Raw genomic sequence first — 21,892 nt, forward strand, 5'->3', positions numbered from 1 at the left:
AGGTGGAGGAAAGGGAGATGAAGATGATGATGTTTTTTTGAGAGAGTGATGCTTAAAAGATATGGGGTTTAGAGACCTCAGGACAGAGCCTGGAACTGAAGGAGTTACAGAGAGGATCCAGAAACCGTGGCGTTTGGATTGTGTGAGATATGTTAGGATGAAATTGTGAATGCCTGCCTGACACGTATACATATGTGTTTGGGTAAAGGTTGATAGGTATGCTGGGGACAGAGCTCCGTGAAGATGTGTCTGTTTTTATAAGTGGCGTGTGTAACAATAAATGTGTTGGGAAGGTGTGCACTTACCTGAATACCTGAAATTGTCCTAGTTATGAGATGATGTATGTGTGTATGTAGGTAATGGGATAATACCTACGTGTGATCTTGTGTATGTATTTGTGACACTCAGATTTTTTGACATTCCTGGGGAGATCCAGTGGATGGGAGGAAGAAGCTGAGGTTGGATGCCTCATTGATTTAACCCTGCCTTTTGCCTTCTTTTTGTATATGCCCCACGGAGTGATCTTCTATGGCTCTTACCAGTTTTGAATATCATGCTGCCATTTTCCTTTTTCTGTCTATGGATGTGGAGCTGCTGTGAAGATTGCAGCATAAACTATGGTTCCCTGGACCTCTGGAGAAAAAGGAGTGTCATTTTTCTCATGCCTTGGTAGGGATAGTTTTTAGTGCTGTCCTCACTGGATTAGTCCTTCCTTCTCTGCTTCCAGCCATGGCAAAGGGAATCTCTCCTTCCTCTGTTTCATACTGCACTTTTCCATCAAATGTCTTCTGTCTCTATTTCCTCCATCAACTTTCTCTTGAATGAGGACTGTGTGGTATCTCTGGGAAGGTAGAGGGTAGAAAATTCCTGCCTTAAGTTGAAGGGAAGGTGCAGAGGTAGGGGATCAAATTCAGCCCCAAGGAAGAACTTGATTAACCTCTGGTCAGGATAGGTGGCTGGAGGGAGGGAAACAGGGAGGCAGAGTGGTGGTAGTAGAAGGGCATGGGGAATAATGGGAGACTTGAGTTCGAGTTCACATTCTGTTCTAACAATTACAACTATGTACTCTTTAAGTCACATAGTCTCTCTGAGTCTCAGTTCTTCATTTAATATCATCATGTAAAAGTAACTTTTAAATGATAAAGACTGAAGGTCTTTTTCAGCATGGAAGAGCTTGTTTTGTGAAGAGGCAGGGGAATGGCAATGGATGGGCAACTCTTGGCTGGGATGAGGGAGACAAAGATTCAAGAGGTAGGAATATGAATTACCTAATAGGTTTGAGCTGTGATTGAAGGAGTTTTGTTGATGGTTATCTGAAAGGAGAGAAGGCACGTGTCTGAGCTTGGAGACCAGAAGGATAGGTGGGGCTAGAGGAGGGCAATATTATGAAGGATGTGGGCCACTGAGGTCAAAAGAAAGGAGAGGAACTTCCTCCTTATCATCTTTTCCCGACGGTCAAACTGGAAGTGGATGGAGCAATTGCAGTTCTGAGACATGGCGAGCATGGGAAGCCTAGGGGCTGCCATAGGTGGGTTCTATGAACATTGGGGAATTCCCTTCTGACATTTATCCCAAGTCCCTAGGCTTGAGGGTATTATCAGGTATACCACATCCTATTTTAGAAAATTACTGAAGTCTCTTAGAATCCAAACATCACTCTGCTTGTCCAGGAGCCTCAGGAAGTGATTTGAAAAAGACAGAGGATTCTGCATTTGAGGTTGCATCTACCACTTTTGCCCAGAGGAAGGTGAAGGAGGTTGGGGATGCATGGGACTAGAAGGCCAGGTGAGATGCTCAGCAGGAAAGAAGCGTGCACATCTATAACTACACCCTGCCAGGGAGTTCCTGAAATCAAAGCAATGGTAGCCTCCCTATCTCCCAGATTCCACTGACCTTTAAAAAAAATCTTTCTGCCACCTTCAGACTGGGATGGAGGAGCAGAAAACCTTGAAAACAGGTCTTCCCTCTCTTTGTCTTTAAAGGAATTCTTGAGGATTTGTGTCCAACTCCTCTGCTCTCTCTTGTTTTCTCTTCTCTGATTCTTCTATCTTCTCCTTTGCCTCATCTTTCTCTGGGTTCTCTTTTGCTGTGAGGCTCCCTTTTGCTCTTCTCCCTTGTCCCACTTCCTCTCTCTGTCCCATTCCCTTTGACTTACCTTTTCACTCTTGCCATCAGTACTTCTCCTCCCTCATCTTGGCTAGGGGTCAGAAAATCCCTGTGGCTCCCTCATCTCACTGAGGGGTTGCTGTGGTAATGGTACAGGATAAGCTTGCTATAGGTGCCCTCTGGGGCCTTATGAGTCCAGTCCCGATTCCTGTCTTCTGCAAGGCGTGTCTTTTGCCTTCTCAGTGACCTCATCCTCCTAGTCCCTCTGGGGAGGAAGCCAAGTAATTGCCTTTGAATCTCAAGGGGCTGATTTTTCTCAGGTATGGAAGTTGAGTAGCTATTTTCCAACTCTCTTCAGGATAGCAGCAGAGAAAGAGGGACAAAACCAGGGCAGCAGGTGGGGTGGAGGTGAGACAAGTGGGGAGACTGGAAGTTGTTAGATAATAAAATTGTCCCCTAAGGGAGCAAGACTACATGGTGTAAGAGAACTGTGGGACCATTCCTCCCTTCTTTTGGGAAGGGGCATAGATGGGAATTGAGCAGGGAAAAAAAGGGTGACTGAGAAGGGAAAAGGATAAAATCAACTTGTTATCCATTCAATGCAGGGAGGTCCCTAGTGCCCCTGCTCTTGCCCCTCTGCCCCAGCATCCCCCAGTCCTGCAACTGCTCCTCTCCCCTCAGCTGGGGTTGCCTGTATGGAGCTTATTGCTGTCTGAGAAGAAAACACCAGGTTCAGATTCCACTTCAGCACTCAGACCTGGCAAAGGTGCACTGAGGGAGCTGTGTTGGGGTTTTGGTAGAGAGGAAGGCTTGGTGGGAGAAGGGTCAGGTTGTTTTTGGGGTAAGGCCTGGGGGCATAGGGCATGGAGAAGAGCTAGAAAGGGGGTGCTTCAGGTGGTGCTGTTGGATAGAGCCAGACTTCCAGGTCAGTTGATTCCACAACTGCAGTGAGAAGTCAGATTTGCAAATAATTATGGTGGCTACAGTGGCAGCCTAAGCTGCCAGCTGGTGTTGGCACCATTTAGTTGGGAAGGGAGCTTGGCTGGCTGGGGGTTGAGGGCTGGGGGCTGGGTGCTGGTCATAGGGAGAGGCTGAGTGATTCTCTGGCAGGCAGGAGCTGGGGGCTAGGGAAGTTTTTCCTTTTATTCCTATTCCTTGGCTTCCCTGCTCCCCTGTTGATCAGCTCTTGCATATCTGCTTGGCACTGTGTCCCTTGTTCTCTCCTCTGTGCCCACCTTGTTTGGAAACTTCTTGCGGCCTGAACTGAATGAACACACATGCTAACAGTATTGCCAAACTTCCTAAACCGTGAGCATCTCTCTACCAAGCAACTGCTTTAGAACTTCCAATCTGCAAGATACATAATAAACCAAATTGCACTGGATACCTCAAAGACTTCTTGGTCCCTCCTGTTCTCTCCCCTTCTGCTCTTCTTTGAAATGCCAAGAAAATTTGCTGTTGTTTTTAATTGCAGTGAAATAAATTGAAGACAGATATGCCGGAGAACTTCCTGGAAAGTTCATGAAGGTTAGAATGTGGCCTTTCTCTGATAAAGAAAAAATCTACCCTTCTCCTTTAAGCACTGGGCTAGAGCTGATTTGGGGAAGCAGTGAGCCAGCCAGAAAGGATGAACTCAGGAACTGGGAAATTAAGGCCCAAGCATCCTACTTCCCCAGTGTCTCCAACCCAGTCCCTGAATCTGAGAACCATAAAGGCTACAGAGAAGGAACAATCCCCAGAGATAGTTAGTAAAATCGGGGCAGTGCTGGGACCAGACTCAAATCCTGCTGATCCATAATCTGATGCTGCCCTCATCACACTTGCAGTCAGACTCTTGCCAAGTTTTTAATTTACTTTCCCATCCCAGACTACCTTCAACATCTGTTAGGCCCCATGGAAGCAGGGCATCTGCTGGGAACAGCTGTTGAGATGTGGTTTGGAGGGCTGGTGGGGTGGTCCATGTGGAGGTGGTTAATGAGCAAAATCAAATGGTGTAGGGAGGGAAAAGAGGGGTGGACAAATGAACCAGAGAAAGAGTTCTGGACTGGGTACTGGGAGCCTCCTCTTCAGTTTGCCTTCCTCTGACCTTCTCACCCACCCCTCCCAATTCCTCCTTCTCTCAAGGGCTGAAGTCTGACGGAAAGGTGACTCATTTTGTGTTCTTGGCTGGGAGCTGGGACACCTGGGTTCTTATTGGTCTGGGCTGAGGCTCAAGCTGCTTAGATTATTCCCTTCCTCATGTGATCTGAGTTGTGCTGGGCTGTTGCTAGGAACACCTGTTAGAAACAGCTTCTGGTCAGAAGGCACAGGCACAGGAGGAGTCTGAAAGCAGTCTCTCCCACTTCTTCAGTGTGTTTCCAGCCTCTCTAATGCAGCACCTTTCAAATCTCCTTTCCTTTCCTCCCTGCCCCCTTAATACCTCCTACCTCTTTTCCTTTCTCCACCCTCCTGGTTTCTGTCCTTCCCCCACTGTCTTCCAATCTTCCCCAGGCCCTGCCCCATTCCCTTCCCTCATCCCACCCCCACCCGTAGCTCCTCTGTCCAGTGCTGAGGGCTCTCTCACCACTGCTGCCATGTCAACAGTGCCTCCCAGGATGGCAACCCAGCTTTGCCACCAGGGGGGCTATTTTTATCTGTGGAGCCACCCCCGCCACAATGCCCAGCCAGCTGCCAGAACTGGGGCTGTCTGTATAGCAATGGAAGCCAGAAGCCAGGGGAGTGGGGGAGTGGGAATGCTCGGGTGAGGTGGAGAGCTAGTTGTTCTTGGTTTCTAGAGCTTCGTGCTCTACATGCTCTGCAGCCTCTGCCTCCACTGCCTCACTGGGGCCTCTGGAATAAGAAGCCAGAGAGAAGCCCTAAACCTCCGGAGTGGTGGCATCAGGGAGACTAGAGCTTTCCCACAAACATCCAGGTGCCATTTGAAGCCTGGATGGAAAGTCAGGGGTCCTGGCTGTAAGAGTGGGCATATGGGACTTTGTTTATGAATGACTCAATGAATATTTGCTGAACTAACTCAAGATTTGGACTAAATAATTATCCTTCACATTCATATCCTTCATATTCATTCATATCCGAAACCTTCATTTAGGGTTCCCAAGGTGTTCTCATACCATATCTCATTAGGTCCTTGTGAAAATTCTGTGAAGCATGTATTATTTACCCATTTTACAGACCAGGAAACTGAAGCTCGGTGTGACTTTCCCAAGGTCACACATAGTAATAAAATCTAGGCAAAAGTTTGTGATTTCTTTTTAAATTTAGTTTTTTCTTTTCAACTGAGCTAGCCAGACAAGTCTCCTGATTTTAAACTCATGCCCTCTTTCTATTGGAATTAGATGATTTCCTTGGTTCTTTCAGTTTCTGAGATTTTGGAGCTTTGAAGTCAGCCAGTGAATCCCTTCCCAAGCACCACCCCATTATCCCCACCCACCCCCACCCCTTTTTTCTTACCAGAGACAGAGTCTCCCATCCTTTGTTTCCTACCTCAACCTTATTCTTCACTGCAGGCTGGGCAGGCATTAGAGTTGGGTTCCTTTCTATTTTTAAACTACATTTAAGGGCTAAAGGAAAATCCATACTGGACCCTTTGTTGAGGTCATCACATTTATGTCCTGCCTGCCAGCCAGGTGACAGTCTCCTTAGAGGTAGAGTGTGGGGTATGTGTATATGTGTGGGTAAGTGTTTATGTGTGAAATTTTTGATGGTTGATCACTATCCCTCCTTATTAGGAACAATAAATAATAATAACAGGTTAGGACAAAGTATGCAGCATGCGTACGTGGGCTGAAGTGTTGGGCAGCCATTCGTCCAACCAGCTTTGGTTCTAGTGGGTAAGACAGCAGAGGAATGGACAAGATATGCTATTCGAGGCTTTTCTGGTCTAAGAAATCTTTACTTTTCATTAGGAGAGTTGAGTTTAGCACTTACTTGGCTAGAGTGGCAGGGTCTGGAGTGAGGGTACAAGATGAGGCAGGGAAGCTGGCCTGGGTTGGAGGTTGTTAGTGTTCCAGGCTGTGCACTGCCATCTGCCCCCACTCCCAGTCCCATCCTGCAACGCAAGCATGTCCACAGAACATGCCAAATGACCTGTCCTCATCTCCCGGGTGACATTCAGGGGCTCTGACACTGGGTCTAGTCCTTTCTCTCTAAAAACACTCATCAGCTTGTGGCCATTGTGGGGAGGGTGGCGGTGGGACACACAGAGAAAGAGAGGGATACAGAGAGAGTGAGTTTCTTTCTCCTAAGATCTGCAGCAGCCCTGCTTCACGGCTACCAGGTGTTCACTAGAGAACAGCCTTAAGATATTTGACTTCCACTCCTCTTGTTGAGATCGAAGCCCACTTCCACTTGTCTCAGTACTCGGTGGAGCTGAGAAACAGCAGGTTCCCCAACTTCATTTATTTCTAATTCTTCAAGGCTTTGGCATAATGACAAAGTATTTTAATTTCTTCCTGCTTTTGATGGGTAGGGGTAAAGGGAAAACTTCCTGTCATAAAATCCTAGCTGTTGGCCTGTGTCTTCTCTTTTCCCTTTCTGCTGACATACTGAACTCCATTAGTTCCTTTTCCTCTCTACCACATCACCCCCAGCCAGAGACCTAGATCTAAGAGACTGCAGATCCCCGAACTCTTTTCCCCAACGCGTTGGGCTTCACCCGCCGGCTCTCCCCCTTAGCCCCGCCCAACTCCTCAGCTGACCAATCACGGCCCCAGTGTACATGTATTGGTGATGTCATCTCCTAGCCAATCAGGAGGCGGGCTGGGACTGTGTGCGCACGTCCACTTGGAGCTGCAGCGACTGGGTTCTTCCCTCCCCAACCTTGGCGAAAGCAAAGTCTGAAGGCAGGAGAGGGGGTCCTGGTCCTCAGACCCCTTCTGGGTGCCTCTTTTGGCCCCTCCTGGGCCATCTCGTCGCTTCTCCTTACCTCTGAGCAGGATTGACCTCTCTCTGGTTAATTCATGGTTATTCCCCAATTTCCATTTTACAAATGAGAAAACTGGGGCTGGGGGTGTTAATTTGCCCAACCCCTTGGTTTCTATGAGCGAGTTCTCTTGACTTTCATTCTCTGCTTGTGGGTGGAGGGCCCTTCCCTCCCTGTTGAGCCGGCCTCTGGATAAGGATCCCCTGACACACAGCTTCAGGAAGCCCCTCCCTACAGTTTCTTATCCTCTGTGGGAAGTTCATCCCCCTGTCTTACTTCCATTCTGTGAGGTGGGTTAAAGCTCATTTTGAAGAATGGCCCCAGAAAAAGACCCTGAGAGGGAGATGAGTCTGCTAAGCTCCTTTTGGGGGTTCTTACAGGACCCCTTCCCCTCACGCTACAGACTTCCTCTCTGTGACAGATTCAGGATGGTTCCCTGTTCCTGCACCCTTAAACCTCTTGCTAACCCCCTTTTTCCCAAAGAGGAGCCCCACCTCCTCAGACCAAGAGGCTGGCCTGTGCTATTTCTGTCCTTTCTGGGCTTCTTCTGAGAACAGATTCTTGTTTCCCATCTGATTCAGATGTGAAACTTTTCCCGCAGCCTCCCCTCTCACCCAGTTCCGGTAGGCTGGGTCTCTGCCTCCCCACTCTCTTCTTCCTGCAGCCAGGCCCCTCCCCAAAGTTCTCTCTGGTCAGTCGCTCAGTTCTACTGGGACCTGGAGGAGGAAGGCAGGGGCCAAAGAGGAAGTTATCCCCGCTTAGGGGCCCTGGGGCTCCCGGGGTCAGGATTTTGATACTGTGAAGCAGGAAACTTTGATTCCCATGGCAAACCCTGTTCCTGTTCAGAGGAGCCACCTTCAGGGCCCCATCCTCAGGTAGGTGTCAGGGATGAGGAGAGGAAGGGGGAGGAGGAAGAGGACAGGTTGCTCATGGATCCACCAGTTGTAGTTTAGTGAAGTGGAGAGATCAAGACCTGACAGTCCCCCATATGTTTTGTGTGTGTGTGTGCGTGCCAACTTCACCTTTTACTCTGTCCATCTTGCCCTTTACCTTATTCTCCTCCCATTTCCATTCCCCTCTCCCTTTTTAAAATTGCTTCTTCTTGACTGTGGCAGGTAACTTATCAGTGTTTCTTCCTTTTCTCTCCTTCCTGACTCCCAACATCCTTAGGACCTCACATCCCTTTGAAATTTAATCTTGTCTTAAGAACCCAAACTGGAAATACAATTCTTCTCCTGACTACCATCCCCTATCTTATTCTAAAGTCCTTCAGAGTTAGGATCTCCCCAGACCCACCCAAAGTCCTCACCTCACTGTTCTTCTGCAGGAAGTCCTTCTCTGGCTTCCCTGTCCTAAGCCCCCTACTTATGGTGATCTTTTTGGGAATGCGGGTGCTGGAAGAAGAGGCAGGGGACTTTGGAAATCCCCAGAACACCAGCTATGGTGGTACAAATAAATGAACTGTAGAAGCTGGAGAAGCTGAACTCTCCTGAGGTGTTGGGGTTATAACTACCAGAGTCTTTTCCTCCCAGTGGCTGCCTGGAGCTAGGAGAGACTGTGGACTTCCAGGAGTCAGGATCTGAGGCTTTTCCAATCATGCAGGGACTGAAGGTAAAGCAGAAAGAAGTGGTGGTAGTGAAACAGGCAGGGATGGAGGTCGAAGGAAAGTTGGGGGAAGCTGCCAGTTTTCCTTGGGGCCAGATGAGGACTGGACAGGGTTGAGCATCCTGTTCTACAGGGAAAGACACCTTTCCTGTGCTAGATTCCATGATGGCTGAAACAGAGGGCTTGGATTAAAACTGATGTTGGTGGGATAGAAGGACTTCCTGCAGAAGAAGAGTGAGGTGAGGACTTTGAGTGGTCTGGGGAGATCCTAACTCTAAAGGACTTTAGATTAAGAGAGGACCCTGGCAGGCCAGAAAGTATGGGGTGTGTGTGTGTGGGGAGGGGTTATTTGACTTCAAGAGGGTGCAGTTCAGCAGCTGGATCCTTTCAGCCACTTGAGTCCAGGTCCTCTTCTTAGACTTCTCATTTGTCAAATTTATTCTTTGATCTTTTTTTCCCTCCCTCCCCACCTCCTTCTGGTGTCTGGATCATGTTTGGTTCAGATTTCAACAGAAGCTATCCAAGAGCTCCTGGACAAGATCTATAAGTGAGGGAAGGAGAAACTCCGAGGGAAGTGTGTGCTTGAAGTCAGCCTACAACCTTACTCTTCTCAGGCTCACCGTTATTTTTAGAAACTCTGGCTCAGAAATCTCCATTGTGAGCTCTGGGAGATAGCCTCACACCTGATTAATTTTCCCCTTTCCATTTTATTTATTTAATGAACTTTTACTGAGCACGTTCTGTGTACTCTAAGGATGGAGGCCAAGATAAACAAGTCACTGTCAGCGTCATCAAGACACTCAGTCTCCTATGGGCCAACCGACAGAATTAATTAAGGTTGGACGGGCTGAGACTGTAGAAGCTATGGTGGAATGGGTTCCAGCCTCTCTCTAAGCTAATTGCATGATTAGGCTTGTTCTGCCTTAACAGTTTCATTGTTTGGGGACACGGTTAGGTTCCAATGTAGGTCTTGTAGACCTTGATAACCTGACTGAGATGGATGAGTTGTGTGACCTTAGACAAGTCACTTAACCTTCCTTATAAGGAGCTTGTGAAGATCAAATGAAGTTTGTAATTGTAAAGGAAAGATCATGGCTATGATCTTTCTCCCGTTTCCTCTGTTAGGGGGCTTCCTAATTACCAGCCTCAATCCAGACCAACTCAGTCTTCTCCATCTGGACTTGGGAGAGAGAAGGTACTTGTTGGATTTGAAGGGAGTGTGGTGTGAGCTGGGTAGGACCACCATGATTTGATGCTGATCAGTCAATTCCTATTCAAATTACATTTATGGAGACTTTTTGTATGTGCCAGGCCTTTTAATGTATTATATCACTCAGTCCTCTTATTAATAGCCCTGTGAAATGTTTATTATCATCCTTACCATTTTATAGATGAACAAGTTGAGGCTCTAAGATAAACATTCTCAAAGTTTGGTGTAGGTTAGAATAATCTGGGGTGTTTTTTAAAAATGCAGATTGGGCTGGGAACTATGGTTCATACCTGTAATCCTAACACTTTGGGAGGCCTCAAGCTGAGGATTGCTTAAGCCCAGGAGCTTGAGGTTACAGTGAGCTATGATCATACCACTTCTAGATCTTGTCCAGGAGCTCTTGTATAGCTTCTGTTGAAATCTGTTGAACCAAACATGATCCAGACATCAGAAGGAGGTGGGGAGGGAGGGAAAGGAAGATTAAATAATACATATGACAAGTGAGAAGTCTAAGAAGAGGATCTGGACTAAAGTGGCTGATAGGATCCAGGTGCTGAACTGTACCCTCCTGAAGTCAAATAACACCCCCAACACCTGTACTTGCTGGCCTGGCAGGACCTTCTCTTATTGTAAAGTGTTTTGGAGTTTAGACCTCCCCAGACCCACTCAAAGTCCTCACCTCACTGTTCTTCTGCAGGAAGTCCAGAGTTATGATCTGGGTGACAGAGCGAGACAGTGTCTCTTAAAAAAAAAAAAAAAAAAAGCAGGCTGGGTGCAGTGGCTCGTGTCTGTAATCTCAGCACTTTGGGAGGTTGAGGTGGGAGGATCACTTGAGGCCAGAAGTTTGAGAACAACCTGGGCAACATAGCAGGACCTCATCTCTACAAAAAATAAAAAAAACATTAGCTGGGCATGGTAGCACATGCCTGTAGTCCTAGGTACTCAGGAGGCTGAGGCAGGAGGATCGATTAAGCCCAGCAGGTGGAGGCTGCAGTGAGCTGCAATTGTGCCATTGTACTCCAGCCTGGTTGACAAAGTGAGATCCTGTCTCAAAGTAAAAAAAAAAAAAAAAAAAAAAAAGCAGATCCCTGGACTGTACCCTCAGAAATGCTGTGGAATTAGACTTAGAATCTATATTTTTTACATGGATGCAAGGTGATTCTGATGCTGGTGGTCTACAGACCACATTTTAATAAGTACTGATTAAGAGTTAGTGACCTGCTCAAAGGCTCACAGCAGGAAGTACTAGCTTTGAATCCAGGATTTCTGCCTCCCAGACTCGTGCTGCTGCTGGATACATCTCACCAAAGCTGCCTCCTAAGCCTTGGTTTCTCATTGTAAATGGGAATGGCAATTCCTTCCCCGCCTCCCTCCTTCATAGGCCCATTGTGAGGATAAAATGAGGTAATGTAGGAGAAAGCACTTTTAAAAATGTAGAGCTGGCAGCATTGTTAGCGATTATGCAAATACATGCAAATGAGTACCGTGGGCGTGGCTGCTCACTTTGGGAGCCAGTGCTGGGATGTGGGTTTCAAAAGGTGGGTCGAGAAGGGAACTGGAAGAACTTTGGTGATGGGCATTGACCCCTGGGGAAAGTTTTTGTAAAAAGGGCCAAATGAAGCAGAAGGCTGGGGTGGGAATCTGGGGGAGAGAGAGAACTATAGGTAGAAGAAGAGACCTTCCTTCCTTTTTGGGTTTTATGTCCCCAGATTTGAGGGCCCCTGGCAATGGGGACTGATTGGCAGAGGGAAGCCCCAGCTTGTGCCTGGGCACCAAAGGCAAAGCATACCTCTTTGTTCTGTGATCTCTGGGCTGGGTACTCTGGGAGATACTGGCTCATAGCCCCTTTCCAGCTCATTTAGCTGGGAAAGCCTTTTATGATATCTCGCCTCTGTTCCTCCTCCCTAATGAAGCTGGAGCTGGGGCTGAGCTTTACTAAAATCATCCTCTTTCTTGTTAAACAACCTGCTGTTTCCACTTGGAGATGGTGCAGCAGGAAGGCTGGAAGTGAGATTTGAGGATAGCCCTCCAACTTCTTTGCCACTTTCCCTTCTGTCCCATTTGCTCTCAGATGTGTTGTCCAGGACTGCTAGGCCCTGAGGTGAGAACTGGCCTGTGATGCTTCCTGGGGCTGGCTATTTTGGGCACCCCGATTCCAAAGCTGCTGAGACCCTGGGATTCTAGAGCTACTTCTGTTCAGGAACGCCATTGTTCTCCCTCCCCCGGCATCCCTGGGAATTGATGCTAATTTCAGCCTCTGGTCCCTGACTCATTCTCTTCTCCTCCCTGACTCATAGGGTGACCTTGGGTTTTTGAAGCCCCTCTCAGTGGGGAATTAGGATGGCCACCATTTCAGCCCCGGGTTGGTTTTAGGTGGGTGGGGCAGGGTGAAGGAAAGGAGAGAAAGGAATGTTTAACTGCTTTCATTAAAATCACCATCTGAAGAGCTTTGTTTGCTTTGTGACTGCCTGGGCTGAACTCACCAGACTTCTAAGAAGTCTCCCAGTTAATCATCAAACCCCAGAATTTGTAAGTGTAAAACATGAGGTGATTGTTCCTTCAGGCAAAGCATCCAGTGAGTGAGATCCCTGGGCCCACCCCACCACTTTTATCCTGGAGGAAGCTTGGGTGGGGACAGAGGCCGGGGGTGGGCATGGTAACTCTGTCAGAGGTTCTCTCTGGTGTAAGACTGGAAAGGCAGGGGTTAACCTGGCTTTGTCCTGGTTGATGGATTCTGGAATCATAATCCATTAGCTTTGCCTGCATGGAGAGAGGCCAGGCGAAAGCATTCAGATTTGTCTTTGTTCTGTGCTTTTGCCATCCCTGCCAGGCACAGAGGGGCTGTGGACATTTAACCCCCACCCCCCCACACCATGACCAAGAGACAATGAAATACTCTTGGGGGCTATCTTGATTGCTATTGACCCCAAAGCCCTCTCCCATGGGGGAAATAAGCAGTTTCAACTCTTGATTATTCAGGCTATGGAACAGATCATCCTAAAAACATAACTCCAGGGGCTTGTACCTGCCTAATTCTGCTGGGCCCTGGCATTTTAAACAAGACTAAGCACTGACTAAAGAGCGGGTTTTGAGAGGTTAGCTGGTAGTGGGGATGATGGAGTCAGAAAAACCTGGCATTAAACTTTGGGTGTAGATAATACAGGCAGTGGCAATAGCCTGAGATTTAAAAAGGAACATTAGCTGCTATTATTATTAATGCTGAAATTATTAACTGTTTACGAAAGACTGAGGATGTTTCTGTAAAATGTACCTTATTAGGGGGTATCCTGTTCTCATGATAAGGTAGCTGTGCCTAAGCAGCCTCTCTGTATCTGCTCCCTGCAGGCTGCGCTACATGGTGAAGCAGTTGGAGAATGGGGAGGTAAACATCGAGGAGCTGAAGAAAAATCTGGAGTACACAGCTTCTCTGCTGGAAGCCGTCTACATAGATGAGACACGGTGAGAGAGACCGACAGACAGAGAAGGAGAAAGATGTCAGACATAGTGTTCCAGAGAGAGGAGTTAAGACAAAGATAGACACGTGTGGCATGGACAGAGACAGGAAGAAAGAGACAGGGTGGACCAGATATAAAGAGCTCTAGGTAGTGGCTGGGCACAGTGGCTCATACCTGTAATCCTAGCACTTTGGAGGCCAAGATGGGTGGATTCTTTGAGCCCAGGAGTTTGAGACCAGCCTGGGCAACATGGTGAGACCCTCTCTCTAAAAAAACACGCAAAAAAAAAAAAAAAAAAAAAAAAAAAGAGCTCCAGGTATCCAGGGAGAAATAGTGGTAGTAGAGATAAAGAAGCAGAGGCAAACAGAGAGATGCAGAGATAGAGACAAGCACAGATATCAAGAAGGACAGAAGACTGTTTCAGAGTTGGAAGGCGCCTTAAAGCTCATCTATTCTAGTGTGGAATGCCTCCAGACGTTGCTGCCCAACATGGGAGCCACCATCCTGGGTGGCTATCCAGCACCTGAAATGTGGCAAGTAGGAACTGAGATGTGTATGTAAAATATGTGATGGATTTCAAAGACTTAGAAAAAAGAATGTAAGATATATTATTCATATATATATATGTTTTTTGTTTTATTTTTGTTTTTGTTTTGAGATGGAGTTTGCTCTTGTTGCCCAGGCTGGAGTGCAGTGGCGCGATCTTGGCTCACTGCAACCTCCGCCTCCAGGGTTCAAGCAATTCTCCTGCCTCAGTCTCCAGAGTAGCTGGGATTACAGGCGTGCACCACTACACCCTGCTAATTTTTCTATTTTTAGTAGAGGTGGGGTTTCTCCATGTTGGTCAGGCTGGTCTCGAACTCCCGACCTCAGGTGATCTGCCCGCTTTGGCCTCCCAAAGTGCTGGGATTACAGGCGTGAGCCACCACACCCAGCTGGTGTCTCATTAATTTATTTTATAAGGCTGGGTGTGGTGGCTCATGCCTGTAATCCCAGCACTTTGGGAGGCTGAGGCAGGCTGATTGCTTGAGCCCAGGAGTTCGAGACCAGCCTGGGCAACATGATGAAACCCTGTCTCTACAAAAAATTAAAGAATTAGCTGGGCATGGTGGTGTGCACCTGAGTCCCAGCTCCTTGGGAGGCCGAGGGGGGAGGATCACCTGAATCTGGGAAGGTTGAGATTGCAGTGAGCTGTGATCACACCACTGCACTCCAGCCTGGGCAATAAAGTGAGACCCTGTCTAAAAATACACACATACACACACACACACACACACACACACACACACACTATTGGTTTCATGTTGAAATGATATTTTGGAGGTACTAGGTAAAATAAAATTTATTGCTGGGCACGGTGGCTCACGCCTATAATCCCAGCACTTTGGGAGGCCGAGGCGGGTGGATCAACTGAGGTCAGGAGTTCAAGACCAGCTTGGTGTGGTGGTAGGCACCTGTAATCCCAGCTACTCAGGAGGCTGAGGCAGGAGAATCGTGCCACTGCACTCTGGCCTGGGCAACAGAGTGAGACTATGTCTCAAAAATAAATAAATAAATAAATAAATAAATAAATAAATAAAATAAAATTTATCATTAAAGTAAATTTCATCTGTTTCTCTTTCCCTTTTTAATGTGGCCTACTAGACAATTTAAAATTTCATATATGCGGCATTTTATTTCTATTGCATTTTATTTCTATTGGATGGTGCTGCTCTATAGCATCCCTGAAAGATGCATTCCATTTCCTGCTTAAATGCTTTCATAGTTGGGATGCTCACTGCCTCACACAGAGACCTGTTTCATTATCGGAGATGTTAGAGAAATAAAAAGATATAGAAAAAGAAAGGAAACAGGGTTGAAGACAGAGAGAAAGCTGGCATGAGAGTTACTAAATGTGGGGTATGACTGGGTATAGGGTCTCTGGGCTGTGGAAGCACCTGCTGTCTTTCCTCTGTGACTCCCCTTCTGGGGTCTCAGGCAAATCTTGGACACGGAGGACGAGCTGCAGGAGCTGCGGTCAGATGCCGTGCCTTCGGAGGTGCGGGACTGGCTGGCCTCCACCTTCACCCAGCAGGCCCGGGCCAAAGGCCGCCGAGCAGAGGAGAAGCCCAAGTTCCGAAGCATTGTGCACGCTGTGCAGGCTGGGATCTTCGTGGAACGGTGAGGCTCGCCCACACTCAGCCTCCCTCTGCCTTTAGCTGTGTCCCTCTTTCCCAGCCACCCTGGTCTTCCATGACCACCAGCCATATGATCCCATGGCTCATCTCCATATCCCCAGCTGGCCAGACCTCCACTCCCAGACCTTCATATGTGGGCTTCTTCTCATTGTTCTCTCTTAGGATGTTCCGGAGAACATACACCTCTGTGGGCCCCACTTATTCTACTGCGGTCCTCAACTGTTTCAAGGTGATCTCTGGGTTTTTGGGAAAGAGGAGAAGGTTGGGGGATGGAATAGCCATTGGGACTTCTAGACCCTGTTTATGGCATGATTTCTGCCTGCCTTTTTTTTTTTTTGAGATGGAGTCTCACTCTTGTCACCCAGGCTGGAGTGCAGTGGCGTGATCTTGGCTCACTGCAACCTCCGCCTCCCTGCAAGCGATTCTCCTGCCTCAGCCTCCTGAGTAGCTGGGATTACAAGTGCCCACCACCACGCCCAGCTAATTTTTGTAGTTTTAGTAGAGATGGGGTTTCACCATGTTGGCCAGCCTGGTCTCTTGACCTCAAGTGATCTGCCCACCTTGGCCTCCCAAAGTGCTGGGATTACAGGCATGAGCCACCGCGCCTGGCCTGCCTTCCCTTTTAACTGTTGTTCTCACATTCGTCAAAACAGCTTTTGCCCACTCTAGGAGCAAACTCCTGACTTCCTGTCTCTCCCATACTGAGGGATATATGGGAAGAAAGAGGCACACTTCACCATCTCTTTGCTTTCCTATTTATCAAGACTTTGTACTCATGGGAAGTCCTTCTTGAAGTCTAACTTCAACCCTTGCTGCTGCTGGAAAGCAACATAATCTATGGTTTCTCCACAGAACCTGGATCTCTGGTGCTTTGATGTCTTTTCCTTGAACCGGGCAGCAGATGACCATGCCCTGAGGACCATTGTTTTTGAATTGCTGACTCGGCATAACCTCATCAGCCGCTTCAAGGTTGGGCAGCATCCTACCTGTACCTGCAGGCAGGATTCTCCACTCCCCTCATGCCTGTTCTAAAAGCCTCCCAACAAACAGATTCCATAGATCCCCTCACTCAGTCTCAACAGCAGGGAAGTCTCCCCACGCCCACGCCCAGTCTACCTTTTCTGTCACTTGCCGCAGTCTTAGTTCCAGACTTCATTAATTGCTTTCTAGGGGGAGATTCTAGGTCTGCAACCATCTAGCCTGGGATTCTGCTCCCTCTCGCTTTGCTTTTTACCCCCAGCTTGTCCTCCCTAGGCTGACTTGCAGTGTGGACACTGGAGGCCTGGAGTTCAGATGCTGTCAGCCAGTGCCCTTTGGGACTGGAATCCATGCGTTTCCTGGATAAAACTGACCACTCCCTCCCCTGTCCCCCAGTTCTGGTCTCTGTGCAAGGAATTTTATGGAGAAGGTCAGCTCTTGATAGGCTGGGGTGGGGTTGTATGACGGGGGGACGATGTATGAACTTCATTTGCTCTTCAGCTTGTCTGGATGGGAAGAATTATATGAGAGTAAAGTCCTTCCTAGATCCTGTACCAGAAGGGAGCATCTTTTGGGAGGGAAAAAGTGCCAGGAGAAAAAAGAAAACACTTTCACTGGAAAAACCACATTTGGAAGTAGAGGGTGAGGGAGGTTGAGGAGCCATAATGGGGATATTGGGTCAGCACTTTGGGGAGCAGCAGGTGTTTACGGTGAAGGGAAACATGGATGATCTGAAGGGCCATAGAGGGGCGGTCAAAGGAGTCCAGGTGGAGAGTCCCCTCCCAGGCCATCTTTGGGAGGTCATTCCATCCGTCCTCTGCCTCCACTTCACTAGAACAAATTATTTGTGCATGTGAGCCCTTCCTCCACCCTTGACTCCGCCTTTTACAACTCCCTAGGGAGTTTCCAAAACTTTCCTGAGATGCTCAGTTGAAATTTTCTTAAGTGCCTTCTGGAAGCCTGTTCTGCAATTTTACTCTCTTCTTTCCACTCCTGCCCTCTCCAGGACAGAGAATAGCAGGGCTGTCTTTTTCCTAAGACTTTTCCCAGCTCATGTTTCTCCAAACTGGCTCTCAGACTTCAGTCACTAGCTTCTCCTAAAGTCTGCCTCCTTACCTGAAAGTACTGGGTTTGGGGGACCTCAAGAGTAGCTGTTTTGGGTTGGGTTTGCCCAGTCCCAGTCTGCTTTGCTCCAAGGCAGTTAGAGGAAGGAGGCGGTGCTTATTGTTTTAGTTTTCTTTGATGGTAGGGCCAGTAGCAGCTGCCCTTCTCAAACTCCACATTCTCTTCCTGGGCACCTAGCCCCTCCCCTACTCCTCCCTTTTTCTTCACTTCCCTCCAGGGACACCATGGCAACGCAAAAGCAAGGGCAGTCGTCATGGAAACAGTCCTTTAAAATTTCCTGAATTTGGGGCACAGCCCTCCAGGGGTGCGGGTGGGGGATGTTAGGGTCTGACTGACTAGTGGTGCTTCTGTGTCTCTGTCACTGTATTGCTCATCTCTACAGAAACCTCCCGAGTCCTGAACCTTTGTCCCTTCCTAGCCTCCAGAGATTCAGGGACAGATCACTAGTCCTGTCCTCTGGGAGCCTTGAGCCTTCTGAAGGAGGCAGACATACCCTAAGGGTGTATACAGAGACAGGGACCGAATTCAGAGTAGCTGGACAGAGCTCTGGCTCATGGTGCTTTTGTGTGTGTGTGTGGGACTGAGGGTGGGGGTACTGGTGCATGTAGAGGGTAGGTGGTCAGAGAGTTTCTCAAAGGAGAGGGTAACCCACATCTGGCTGGAAGAGTCCTCTCTAGGTCATCTTCTTCATTCCCTTGCTTCCAAGCCCTTCTTCATGGTTTTAGATTTGGGGATGGAGTCGGGTGGTTGGAAGGTAGGAGGGAAGTTTTCCTTTTCTTTGAAATCTCCAGGGAAATAATAATAATTATAGCTATTCTTTAGAGAGCATTTACTAAATGCCTTGTACTTATCTCATTAATTTCCAGGTCGGTGGTATTATCTTCATTCTGCAATTAAGTATCTGAGGCACAGAGAGGCATGTGACTTTCCCAAGTTGCACAGCCAGCAGGTGGTAGAGGCAGGATATGAGCCAGGTTTACCTGACTAGGTCCTGTGCTCTCTCCCTATGCCACACTGCCTTCTACAGAAAGCTGAGGTTGTTGATCTTGGTCTGTAGTCACCACCATTCCTGCAGATCCTTGATATACCTCCATTTTCCCCCCCCGCCCCCGCAGATTCCCACTGTGTTTTTGATGAGTTTCCTGGATGCCTTGGAGACAGGCTATGGGAAGTACAAGAATCCTTACCACAACCAGATCCATGCAGCTGATGTTACCCAGACAGTCCATTGCTTCTTGCTCCGCACAGGGATGGTGGTAAGTGCCCTGGAGATGATTCTTCTGTGATTCAGGGCCTATGGCTACAGAACTGGGAGGTGTAGAGTGTACTCCCATTTCCATTTCTCCTCTTTGGTTCTTCTTGGGCACTCCAAAGCCTTTGCAGAGTCGAACTGGATTAAACTCATTCTAGAGAATTCCCAGGTAGACTAAAACTTCTTGGACAGTGCTAGGGACATGTGCTGGGATGCAATGGGAATGTTGCAGGTTCGGATGGAGGAAGGTCCTTGGCCATTCCAAGAGCTGAGAAACCTGGCTGCATTAACCAAGAGCTGGCCTGGAAGCATGGAAGGGATGGGATGAGTGGTCTAGCCTGTGTGTGGAGGTTCTTGGGCAGTGACCAGCAGGCATTAGCCCTCTCTTATTCTTTCTCTTTCCTCCTGTAGCACTGCTTGTCAGAGATTGAGGTCCTGGCCATCGTCTTTGCTGCAGCTATCCATGATTATGAGCACACGGGCACTACCAACAGCTTCCACATCCAGACCAAGTGAGGGGTGGGGATGTGGCAGGGGCAGGAGAGGCCAAGCGGAGGTGGGGGAGGTTGCCAGAGTCCCTTTTTACAGGGGGTGGTCATGATGACCTGTGGCTTTGTAGGTCAGAATGTGCCATCCTGTACAATGATCGTTCAGTGCTGGAGAATCACCACATCAGCTCTGTCTTCCGACTGATGCAGGATGATGAGCTGAACATTTTCATCAACCTCACCAAGGATGAGTTTGTGTGAGCAGAAGCCAGTACTTGGCATCCCTAAGAGCCTCCCTTACCACAAACCCCATTTTCCACTTCCTGGACCTCCTGCCCAGCAGCACTGAGGGGGCCGATCGCTTCTCTTTTTATGTCCACTCAGAGAGCTCCGAGCCCTGGTCATCGAGATGGTGTTGGCCACAGACATGTCCTGCCATTTCCAGCAAGTGAAGACCATGAAGACAGCCTTGCAACAGCTGGAGAGGTGGCATCTGGTGGGGTGTGGCTGGGGCCAGGCCAGAGGGAGGGCTGTGTGGACTGGGGGGTATACACAAGGGTAGTTGGTGTGCCAGGTCTTTACCTGGATGTAGAGACTCCACTGGCTCCAGGTATCCGACTGCATCTCTGTGTAAGTGGTGTGTGTGTGTGTGTGTGTGTGTGTGTGTGTGTGTGTGGCCTTACATTTACATACACCCTAGGCAGCTGATCCACTGGAGAGTGCTTTGGGCTGGGAATCTAAGATGGGGGTTCTCATTGCAGCTCCAGGACAGGCTTACTCTGGAATGTTGGAAAATTCATTCGACCCTTCTGGACCCCAGTTTTATTACCTCTGAAATGGTGGAAATGACATGCCTCCCCCAACAACAGCTTGCCCCTATTTCCTAGTCTCCTAGGGCTATTGGGAGAGTCATATGAGGTTTAAACAAATGCACAGAACAAATGCCATAATTGCATCTAATGCTGCTTAAAAGTGGGTGGGAATGTATAAATGTGTGTGTGAGTGGACTCTGTGTGTGTCCTGAAGGTGCGTGTTAATCTCTGTGTATGGTGTTTATGTGTGGGAGAGTATGCAGTGTCATAGCGGGTCATTGTTGAGGGTATAATAATAATTATTACTATTCTAAATAATATCTACTGAGCACTTATTATGTGCTAGACACTCTCCTGAATACTTATTTGTTGTTTGTCACTTAATTCTCAGAACTACTTCATATGTCGTAGGGTTGTTATTTCCATTTTAGAGTTGAAGAAAATGAAATATGGAAATTTTAAGTAACTTGCACAGTGTCACACAGCTAACATGTGGTAGGTATAGATGTGAACCCAGGCCCTTTGATTCTAAGAGCCTGGGCTCTTAGCTACTAACCTGTGCTGCTACCTAAACATACATAAGTGTATGTGTGTCTGTGTGTGGGGTGTGTGTGTGTGTGTGTGTGTGTGTGTGTGTAGCTTTGGAGGGTGTTTGAAATTATGTGAGGCCAGGCGTGGTGGCTCATGCCTGTAATTTCAGCACTTTGGGAGGCTGAGGCAGGTGGATCGCTTGAGGTCAGGAATTTGAGACCAGCCTGGCCAACATGGTGAAACCTTGTCTCTACCAAAAAAATACAAAAATTAGCTGGGTGTGGTGGCATGTGCGCCTGTAGTCCCAGCTACTCAGGAGGCTGAGGTAGGAGAATCACTTGAACCCAGGTGACGGAGGTTGCAGTGAGCTGAAATTGTGTCACTGCACTCTAGCTTGAGCAACAGAGTGAGACCCTGTCTCAAAAAAAAAAAACAAAAACCAACAACACAAAAGAAGCTGTGTGATAGGGTGTGCATGGGAAATTAGGGAATGGTCCAGGTTTCCTTTTCCTAAAAGATCAGTCTCCCTTCCCTTGCCACCCGCCCCAACCAGGATTGACAAGCCCAAAGCCCTATCGCTACTGCTCCATGCTGCTGACATCAGCCACCCAACCAAGCAGTGGTCGGTCCACAGCCGCTGGACCAAGGCCCTCATGGAGGAATTCTTCCGCCAGGTAGTGTAGCATCTTTGCTTGCCCTGTGCCTATGGGGGCCTTCTCTCCCCTTTTGCCCTCTAAGTTCCCCACTTATACTCCATATCCTCCTTTTGCTACCTGTAGTCTCTGACCTGATACCAAATCCTTGGGGTAAAATCCCATTATCCTAAAAGCCTAACAATAGTTGCATTTCATTTGCATATATTTCATTTCCAGGTCAACATTGCAAAAATTTCACACAACCCCCCACCCCTGCCACCTGCCACCTGTACCCCAGATCTGGTAGGTCTGAGGTATCCTCTCCAGCTTTCCTACCCTGCTCTCTCCTCTAGGGTGACAAGGAGGCAGAGTTGGGCCTGCCCTTTTCTCCTCTCTGTGACCGCACTTCCACGCTGGTGGCACAGTCTCAGATAGGTGAGTGTCCTCTCCTGCAGGAAGGGGAGGACTGGGAAGGGGAAAAGATACTGCCTGGGTCAGGATTGCTCCAAGTCCTCAATCCCCCAAACCATTCTTCCTGTAGAGGAAAGCCTACTGTGCTAGAGCATGGGCTCCTGGGATAGGAGGCCAGGGGCTGCA

The 21,892-nt window shown here is 48.3% G+C and overlaps 1 protein-coding gene across 5 annotated transcripts in view; it reads left to right on the forward strand.

The window, feature by feature from the left end:
* Positions 1-21,892, forward strand: part of PDE1B (phosphodiesterase 1B) — a 29,665-nt gene that overhangs the window by 4,341 nt on the left and 3,432 nt on the right. The window contains exons 1-11 of one of the 5 annotated variants that reach the window (XM_025403034.1): positions 7,580-7,902; positions 13,188-13,301; positions 15,275-15,457; positions 15,637-15,703; positions 16,327-16,443; positions 18,693-18,833; positions 19,241-19,341; positions 19,449-19,574; positions 19,702-19,803; positions 21,214-21,334; positions 21,649-21,730. In XM_025403034.1, coding sequence (XP_025258819.1) covers positions 7,850-7,902; positions 13,188-13,301; positions 15,275-15,457; positions 15,637-15,703; positions 16,327-16,443; positions 18,693-18,833; positions 19,241-19,341; positions 19,449-19,574; positions 19,702-19,803; positions 21,214-21,334; positions 21,649-21,730 — 1,207 coding nt within the window. In that variant the 5' untranslated portion in view covers positions 7,580-7,849. Of the gene's footprint in view, positions 1-7,579; positions 7,903-13,187; positions 13,302-15,212; positions 15,458-15,636; positions 15,704-16,326; positions 16,444-18,692; positions 18,834-19,240; positions 19,342-19,448; positions 19,575-19,701; positions 19,804-21,213; positions 21,335-21,648; positions 21,731-21,892 lie in introns of those variants that run through there. The other 4 variants (XM_025403036.1, XM_025403035.1, XM_025403033.1 and 1 more) reach the window with 4 other exon arrangements.

The sequence above is a fragment of the Theropithecus gelada genome, chromosome 11 (genome assembly GCF_003255815.1).
Source record: "Theropithecus gelada isolate Dixy chromosome 11, Tgel_1.0, whole genome shotgun sequence".
NCBI classification, from domain to species: domain Eukaryota; kingdom Metazoa; phylum Chordata; class Mammalia; order Primates; family Cercopithecidae; genus Theropithecus; species Theropithecus gelada.